Here is a 9,728-nt window from a genome sequence, read left to right on the forward strand (position 1 = left end):
ATTTCTGTGACGTATTCTTCCAGAACCAGAAGGAATCCACAAGATTCCTACCACCCAGCGTTGCCGCTCTCGTCACAATAAAAATGCTGCCCCATTTGTGTGGCTGGCCCTAGTGCCTCTGACAACAAATCAAACTAAGGTCCATGGGAGTCCTGGCAAAGAAACTCATTGACCTTTCTAGAAGGCAGAGGAATGCCCTGAAAAATAGACAAAAATTAACCACTAAATGCAAATCAGGGAAGGGCTCAAGCTCTTACACGGGGCTCAACTGCTGAATACCTAGTGTCCTTGCACTTTGTTCAAGAGGCCCCAGTGAGTCTTAGGAGGAGAGTCCTGGGTTCTTAACCAACAGCAGTGATGCAAGCATAGTCAGAGCCTTCAGGCAAAATTACATTTTACCGTTTGTCATAGTATTTCCCATATTAAGGTTTAAGCAATTTGTTGTAGTTTTGCACCCCTCCTTATGTCACAAAGTGACGTTTCCTACTAATTTTCATTTTTCTACTTCAACAGTTTGTTTCTTTGGTAAAACCTTGAGGGATCTACACAAATTACCTTGCTGAATTAAGATATCTTAATTTCAGAAATTTAGATTTCTGCGGGATCACACACCCATGGGTTTCAGCACGTTATCACAGACTGAAATAGGCTGGAAACAAGTTAAACTACCCCCAAATGCGCCCCCCCCCAAAAGGGGCTTAGCAGCCATGGGGCTAACTTCCATCCTGCTGGTATTGGTTGCTTCCTTTCACAGCAGCAAGCGTCATGTGTCTTTTTTTACGTGCCTCCATTTTGGGCAGCGCTGCAGTTAATCAATTGCCTCCTAAAATCTGTGTCCTCAGTTAAGTATTCCACCTCTTCTTGGTGCATACAAAGTAAGTCAGTTTAAAGTGCTTCAGTTTTGGCCGGCCAGCAACTACTTTTTTTCCTTAAAACATGTGCCCAAGTCCTCATACATATTCCAACTGAAAGCACTTTCAGGCGCTCTATTCAAATACGAGAGATGCAGCCCAATGGCCACAGCTACAGTACTGTCTACCCTACTCCAATCCAGCCCAATCACTAGAATTTACCCCACCCAACACTTGCAAGTCAGGGTAGTTAAACCTTTAAGGCAAGGTACAGGAGACAGTATGCGGGCTTCCTGCAGGAAATGTTAATTGGAAGTTCAATAAAATCAACTGGCCAGACTAACAGGGCAATAAACAGCCCCACCCAAAACAAAAAACAAAAAAAAAAAAAAAAAAAAACCAGGCCCACACGGACCTGTTTAAGGCAAGCCATTAAGGCATAGCCAGATTGCCTCCCAAGAAGCCAGCTCCACTCAGAGCTGCTCCCAGGAGCAGTTGGGGTAGAGAAAGGCCACAAGCTCCTGCAGGGTCAAAAGACATGGGAGCAGCCATGATAAGGCGGGAAGGTAGCTAGCTTGGGGGGTGGAAGGGTCTAGAAGAGCCTCGAAGCATGCATGGTTACCTTTGTGAGCACAGCCTCACTCCCTGAGTGGCCGTCAAAGTCTTAGAGAACCTTCCCTCGTGGACGAGGGCCTCCCCTTGGAGCACAGTGGTTTACAAGCCTGACCTCCTGCCGCCGCGACTGGTTTCACGAGCCCCACAGCTTGGTGCAGTATTTAACATAGTTAGCATCTCACCTGTGGAAGCACTCTTAGGACCAAGGGACATGCATGTCTAGGCAGAGAGTGTAGAGATTAGCTATGCAAGGGGGCTCAGCCTACTGCTGCACATACATGGCGCCCATGATGTCAAGGAAGGGACGGCCAATGCACAGCACGACAAGGTCGAGAGCGGTCGATGCAGAGCCCGCACAATGCTGCAGGTTTAAGGGGCACAACATTTGCAGCCAGTCCTGGACACGGTTACAAGAGTGCCAGTTTTAGATCAAGCATGAACCTATACCACACCAACATGGCTGCTCACCAAGCTGTGCAGCGGAGCAAGGGTAGTGCGGTTTGTTACTATAGTTACGTGACCCAGATTCTGGCTCACACCATTGACAACTCACCTAGTGGAGTGAAACTGCCTCTTAAACCAGAAATTAAAAATATTGGTTAGCGGGTGGGGTAGGAACTTCCACCTAAAGTAGACTTGTTAATTTACATTAGAATGAGACCAGAGGATTTAGGGTCAATGATTTTGGGAGGGGGGGGGGGGGGGGGGGGAGAGAAGGAAAATAAGAGCAACGCTACTAAGCAACACCCCCTCCCTACAAACAGCGAAGCCTCAATAGAACAAAGTACCCTCGTGAACCACATCAAACCTGCATTCGACCCACCAACAAGACCCCAATCCCCCAAAAGAGGGCTGTGCAAAACATGAGGAGGCGGGAGTATAGTACAAGATTTATTCTTGGTGAAAAGTGATGAACTGCAATACAAAAACTACAAATTCATTTGTTACAAAAACCGCAGACCAGAAGCATATTGTGCATGTAAACGGGACCATGGTGTGTGGACGTAGCCAGGCATCCTAGTGAACAGTGCACTGGTATAAGCCGTTCAACAATAGTGCAATGATAGTGAACTGCCCAATATGAAACTATGGACATAAGGCACAGACAAAAAAACAGCACGAACAAGTGCACCATGCTGGTTACAGGTCGCAGAAGCCCCCAGCCTTGCAATGTGGCTTCTACAAAGTGCTGGGAATCAGGTTAGTAACCGACAAGCAAACCATTATGTGCACACAGTTCACTGAGTGGGCTGCATTTCAATTTCAACGGTCTCCGGGTGCTCCACCAGCTGAGGGGCAAAGGGTCCCACCAGCCAGGTGAGAGGCGTGTGCACAACCACATAGTCTACCAGCTCATCGATATGCTGCCGGGCCTTCCCCATGGTGTCGCGGCTCCGGGACAGGACCCCACTCGACAGGTCTTGGAAGGAGCGAGCCGCTGAGAAGGAGTTGTGCAGTTCCTCTGCGTTCTGTCGCAGCTGCTGCACGCGATCTTGCATGTTGGCGGGAAGACCTTGCATGCTGGATACCAGGGTCAGGCATGTTGTCTGCAGCTGCTGGGCGATGTTACGAGTCATGGCCAAGGTACGGGACTCAATTTGCTAGATATCAACAAAAAATAATTTAGTCATAGCTAGTTTGCAGTCTATTTCCAAGGCCAACATTTCTCCAAATCACTGAACACGAGCAAAACAGCACCACTTTTTTGCAACAGCTACTCAATAGCATGATATTCCCAGGAGTAAGTTGTTCGTCAAGGACGGTTAGGGAAATGTGGGTGGACGCCCCATTCCCAGCATTGGCCGTGCACAAACTAAGCCTACAATAAGTCAAACTCTGGAGCCTACAACAAATGAAACATAGCAAGTGAACCAACTAACATCTGAGAAGTACACCTAGTCTCCAGGAAGTCTCAATCGATATCCATCTCCTGCATGCATTACTTTCAGAAAGGTGTGACTTAAAAGCCAAAGGGATAAGCTGAACACAGTTAATGTGCCGTTGAATAGAAATGGTTTAAATAGCACAGGCCTGTGTTTAGAGGTGTTTTCACATTAAAGCCAGGCCCAATGGCTTTTCCAAAGTTAGTCTACACATCCTACACCAGCAGCAGATCTGTAACACGGATGGTAGGCCCAGTAACCATTTCTGAAGGGTGTAATCACTGCTGGTAAACATCTCATGACAACATCTGCTAGGTGGAGAAACTACAGTAACTTGACAGCTGGTTAACCTGGAAACTAAAGTGGAGTGCTAAACGGGTTGTTCCTCAAAGCCAAGCTCTGGTTAACTTTATCCCATGTAGGACACTTCCCTGCTGCCAAGTGCAGTTTTGGGTGACTCCTTTATACCACACTAATGTATCCAAAACAATCTACAAAAAGTAGTCCATGCAGGCATCAGACAGGAGTGATGCTGTAGGACAAGCCATGCTTTGGTTACCTCTGGTTGGTCCGAAGAATCCTTCTCACCGCTTCCCGGCTGCCTGCGGCTCCACTCCACCCAGAACTGGTGCAGCTTCTCCTGGCCTCCATGCACACTCTGCTTCGCAAGGTCAATCTACAAACAAGTCACAGGCTCAGACCTTACTTAAGAGACAGGAGGCAACAAAGTGACCCTTAAGAAGTACTGATTACAAGTGAAGCCAGATTAGAAGAAGCAGATGTGGGCAGTGTATGAGAGCCATGTGGGGAAATGAAGGAGAGACAGAATTGACTTTGGGGCACTTACCAATACCCTAGAGTGGACATAAGTGTTAGCATTCATGCTACGGAGCAGTGTGGGCAGAAGCACAGAGAGAAGCGGGCCTTGATCCAGCAAGGGCCAGAGAATGCGACAGCAATCATGGGGTGACGTGCAAACGGAGACATCGTGTGCCTACCAGGTCCACGGTTTGCTGCAGCTGGGACAGGGCCTCCTGGGTATTCTGCCTGGCATTCCTCACCTTGCCCAGGGAATGCTGGTACGCACGATGGCGCAGCTTGGTCGATAGTGAGCCCAGACGCACAAAGTAGCTCTGCTGTTCCTTCTGCTGCTGTAGAGTCGCCACCTCGAAACCCTCCACGGATGCAGCGAGCTGAGCTGAAGGGAGGAGAGAAGTAGTGACTGCCATGTTAAATCAGGGACATCCATTTCAACCATCTCAGCACCAGTCACACTAGTTAAACAACCTCAGCGGAAAGCCAATGGACACTACTGCAGGTCATGCGTAAAGCACACGCGTGAGGAGACAGTCATGGCAGAAGGTGGTGAGCTGCAAACTTTAATGCCAGTGGCAATTGAATGTTGGGCTGCTGGGGGACAATAGTATTCAAGTGTGCCTGCAAAGGGAGGGGAAGAAATAGAGTCTGCCACTTTGAGTCTTTAAATTAATGAAGCAGCCTCAAAAGTAGCAGACCAGCCTTCTACTAAAAAAAAAAAACTCACTTGAGGAAACTAAACATCTAGTTAAGGGTCTAAAGTGGGTGAATTAAAGTTCTTAGTCCTCAAGTTACTCGAGCACCGATATTCCACAAGCCAATACTAAATCACCCCCCCCCCCATATAATCTAGTGTGCTACAGGAAGCCTGACACTTCACTACCACACTGAAATGCTAGTAGAAGGCTCAGTTCACATTCAATCCTGTAATCTGCAAGAGGGTCGGCAGCCAACCAGGGATGATTTTAGTTCTTACAGGATGCAAAAGACAAACACCAAGTTAAGACACTAAATTTGGAGATTTGAACAAGTTACTGGCTCTTCCAGACATTAAACACTCTTGTTGATTTCTAGTAATTAACTAATGTTTACCCAGTTCTTCATCAGTCATGGGAAGGTAATGATCAACCAGTTCCTCAGATTTGCCCAGCACGGTGTCCACACTACTGGACACCAGTTGTCCAACTCTTGAGGCCATGACGGTGTTCACACTGCTGGACACCACAGCTTTGGTCATATCCACACTGCCCTGGACAGCACCCTTTGCTGCATCCACCACACCGGTCACCCTCGTGGTCACTGCATCCTTGGCTCCGTTCACTGTGCTGGAGACGGCGTCTTTGGCACCGGTCACTGTGGAGGTCACAAGCTCCTTGGTATCAGCCACCACCTACAACAGAGAAAGGTAACTGAAACAGAGGGAGGACAAGGAAGCGTGGGAAGAGGGCCTAATTAGCTTTTCAAACTTCTGCCCAGTTGGAAAACTGTGCGTCTAAATGAAGCTAAAAAGCAACTTGCTTTTAGTAGAGCCGTCCAAAAAGTGAACCAACTGCAGGTGTACCATAAGGAATTTTGACACCAACTGATGCAAAAAAATAAGACTTTAGGCAACACCAGAGAATTCTAAAAACAGCTTTGGTTGATCCCATATTAACTGTTCTGTGACTACAGCATATCCTAGTTTGCTCATTCATTAGGACCCTGAAACTAGCTCATGTCATACTTGGGCTACTTTGCAACAGTGAGCAGTAGTCACCAAAAGACTGCCCACACAACCACCATTTCTTAGAGCTGGGCATTTACCTTCTCAGTGGGCTGTTGCAGGATTGGCAGCTTCTCTTCAAGTCGGTCCAAACCTTTGCAGGCGTACTCGTTGGCAGTCGCAACTAGGAAATGAAACAGTGTTATACCCTGCAACTCCAAGTTTCAATTTATAGGTTACTTGCAGCAACCAGCACAAAGCATGCGTGAAGCAGTGTCCTATGACATGGTGAGAAACAGGACCATCTATGAAAGAGCTTTGAGGGGGTGGCGGTACATACACTTTAGCCCAAAAAGGAAAGTTCAGCAGTGTCCCAACTACACCAAATGTTCAGGCTGAACTAAACATGCAACACTTAAGATCTGGCCCAACTGCTCATTTCGACAGAGCCAGCTGCTCGCGTCCTCGCAGTGTATCTGGGACAAAGGCCGGCTGGACAGTCATTTGGACAAGAGCCTGCATTCTTCAAGGTCAGGCTGCGAGCTCAGGGAGAGGAACCAGTTACAAAGTCAGCCTCAGTCGGAGCTGCCAAGAAACCCCAACAGTGGGGGCAGAGGCATAATGCAAGCAATGGACTGATGCAAAAGGGAAGAGGATTTGCATTTCTGTCAGTGGCAGCTAAGCTATGGCCTGGAGTAGTGTGTTGCTGGAATAAGACTCGTTTGAGACACTCAAGAAATTCTGCCAGTATCTTACTCTGAGGTTCCAGTTTGTTGAGGATTGGCTGCGCACTGGTGTAGGCCACCGCGGAGATAGTCTTGGCTCCCTGTTCAGCCATCTCGCAGACTGTTTTCAGGTACGGGTGGTTGTCTTTCGTGGCAGTGTAGGCGCTGGACACCATGTCATAGGCAGAGTTGACCAAGGGAAGGTTCACCATCCTGCTCATCACACTCTAAAAAAAATATATTAAAAAATAAATACATAAAGATTGCCATTAGGTGGAAGCCTGGCTGAAAGTAATTTCCAGACACTCTTCACTTGTAAACCGGGGGGCTGCGCTTTGTTCAAGTTACAGCCAGGCCAGCAGCACACAGCAAGTGGCGAGGAAACGAATACTCCAGCTGAAGACACTTCCTACCGTAATATTCTTGGGTAGGCCTATCCTTTGCCTCCTCCATGGCCCTCCCCCCCCTTCTGCCCATCAGATGCCCAGTTAGCATTAATGGTGCACAGAATAAAATTTAAGTCCAATAAGCTATGAAAGCTCAAGTGTGCTGGATTGAGAAGGTGTAGTGAGTACTAAAAACATGCTACAACCTGGGTATCCAATTCTGTAGACAGTAACAGATCTCTTTAAGATGCCGTTCAACTAGTTTAAATTCACTTACGTATAACAGACAGGGAGCGTTTTAATGGCACTGAGCCACAGGGTCATCCAATCACGCAAGGATCTTTACACAAAACCAAACAGAACAAGAAAAGTTATCCTATACAGAATTATAAAATATACCTTCAACACCCTCAATCCTAGGGGAGCCCCATTACCCAAGTCTAACATAGGTAGGCCTTACCTGTGGCTCGTCTGGAGTGGTACCTTGTTCTGTGGAGGCAGGGCTCTCATTTTCGTTGGTAGACATGATGAAAGGGGGGTGCTAGCAGGTACGAGTAATCAGTTATCTGCAATAGAAGCCAAAGAGTAAAGTGCAGTGCCACGAGGCGAAAGCTTCTAATCAGTCATGACAAAGGTGTGCACCCACTTTACCTTGCAGACCTAACTGGTACCCACCCTCCATCACCTCATGTCAAATGCAACTTTTGCCCTGGTCAGGCTACTGCAGAGTCCAGCTGGGCCACTGCCAGATTCTGACATCCCAGACTGACTGCTGACCAGAGACTGCCCACATTGCAACACTGCCAGTCTGAATATTTGCTAACCCACTCAGGAAGCAGCAGAGATTGATATCCAGTATTCACAGCTGGAATGCATTTCCAAATCCTGAAATTTGACAGATGTGTGAAAATAAACGAGACCAGAGGCCTACTTGGCACGCAGGCCAATTAAAACTCACTCATTAACTGATCACGTGGCTAAGTGCAATGAATATTATCAGGAACAAAAACACTGGGTTGAGATTATCTCCTTTCAGATAAGGTGGCTGCCAGCATCTCAAGAAGTACCAAGGTCCAGGGCTGTGTGCCCAGCATGCCTAGAGAACCCAGCTTACTCAAGTGGTTGGCAAAACAATTGCTCAAGATCTGTCAACAATACTGGTTACCAATCTAAGCCGGTAAGATTGGAATTGGATGGCCCATACCTAGAGAAAAATCAAATGAGTCTAGTTAAGAGTAATGCCCTGCTAAGAATTGGGGAATGATACAACATATGGCCAAACATACCCATTCAGCTTGCCCAGTTGCACTTCTGCGATTATATCCTAGAGTCCTGATACCACTGCTACACAAGAGGCTACTTGTATATTCTAAAGTTCAAAGCAGGAGTAAATGACAATATGTCAATAACTCTAAGGAAAAAGCGGGGGGGGGGGCAAGTGTCAAGGACCACTGCAAACAGCACACGAGCCTCCTGAAATAAATGCACTAATATAAACTTTAGCATGAAGGGGGGAGCACACCCTAAAACGAACAAAGAATGTTAGTGCTAAAGGTCCAGTGATGAAAACTGCCAAAAGATAATGAGTTAAAAGGAAATGAGCATCTTAGCCATGTGAGATCAGTGCAGAGCCGAAAGAGTATAGAAACACCAAGTCCTCTGGGGTTGAATTGCAATTACAGGGCTAAAGGGAAGGGTCAACGCTCAAATGCCACACCTGGGAAGCCTGCTTGTGACAGACTGATGATTAACTCAAGAACTCGAAACAAACACCAGGGGTCACCAAAACTGGAGAGCAGAATCCTGAAATCTACATATGGGGTATAAAGACTACATCACAGATAGCCAATGACTCGGAAACTTGACTGAGATGGCCAGCTTTTGGCCTCCTCCAAGGGATGCTGCTCTCATGGACATCCATTGAGGAAGAGCCAGCACGTGACATCCTAAAAGCATAAAGAGATGCAGCAACATTGCTGTCTTAGAAACCATGAGAAAAGGACTAAAATAGGTTTGACAAGACCAACATACGGCAAGCCAAACACTTAAAGAGGCAACAGTAACCAGCAGGAGATATTCAAGGAAGAAAGTAAGTAAAAAAGCAACAGCTTTCGAGGGAAAAGGCACACACCCCCAAAGCAAACAATACCTCCAAAGAAGCCAGCTACCCTTGCCGTCCATCAGACCAAATAAGAGAAAGCCAATGGAAGCCGTAGGTGTACATGGTTATGATGAAACCCCCAGAAATTACTAAGACTACAAAACGAAAAGGGAACTCAAGTCTAACCCTGCCCCACCCGAAAAACAAGAACAGCACATGAGGAAAATCTAGAAGGGACCTCGAGAGAAAGTCAGCCGCTCTAATGAGTGACCCTGAAACCTAAAAGAGCATAGCAACGGACAGACTGACCACAACATGCTCTCACTCACCTGCTTCGCCTTAACGCAGCTGCTGTTCCTCAAGCCCTCCCACACTCCTTTTAAATGCCTTGCATGACGTCACTGGGGGCGTTACTTCCAGTCACACATCCTGGACCGCTGACTCATTGGTCACCTGACGGATCACATCACAGCGGCAGACCTGTTGGGTGTGGGCAAAACATGGCTGACATCTTCAGCTATGGAAGATGCCGTATGCACCGCCTCTCCTTGCCAAACTAAGATGGGATGCGCGTTCTAGTGTTTATGTGAGCACGCGGGTTTACGTCGTAGACGTGGGCGCCGCCTGCTCCCTATGACAGGCTACGCTT

At 47.4% G+C, this 9,728-nt stretch overlaps 1 protein-coding gene across 2 annotated transcripts; it reads right to left on the reverse strand.

Moving 5' to 3' along the window:
• Positions 1-2,344: 2,344 nt before the first annotated feature.
• Positions 2,345-9,459, reverse strand: LOC144799045 (perilipin-3-like). 2 transcript variants are annotated; one of them, XM_078670207.1, is made up of 8 exons: positions 9,409-9,459; positions 7,439-7,544; positions 6,624-6,819; positions 5,969-6,051; positions 5,258-5,555; positions 4,348-4,547; positions 3,909-4,025; positions 2,345-3,067 (listed from the first exon to the last, which is right to left on the reverse strand). In XM_078670207.1, the coding sequence occupies exons 2-8, from the start codon at positions 7,502-7,504 to the stop codon at positions 2,705-2,707; spliced, it is 1,323 nt and encodes a 440-aa protein (XP_078526333.1). In that variant the 5' UTR covers positions 7,505-7,544; positions 9,409-9,459; the 3' UTR covers positions 2,345-2,704. The 2 variants fall into 2 exon arrangements, with proteins under 2 accessions (XP_078526333.1, XP_078526334.1); XM_078670208.1 differs by having other exon boundaries at positions 4,411-4,547; positions 9,409-9,441.
• Positions 9,460-9,728: the final 269 nt, after the last annotated feature.

Source organism: Lissotriton helveticus, chromosome 12 (genome assembly GCF_964261635.1).
Source record: "Lissotriton helveticus chromosome 12, aLisHel1.1, whole genome shotgun sequence".
NCBI classification, from domain to species: domain Eukaryota; kingdom Metazoa; phylum Chordata; class Amphibia; order Caudata; family Salamandridae; genus Lissotriton; species Lissotriton helveticus.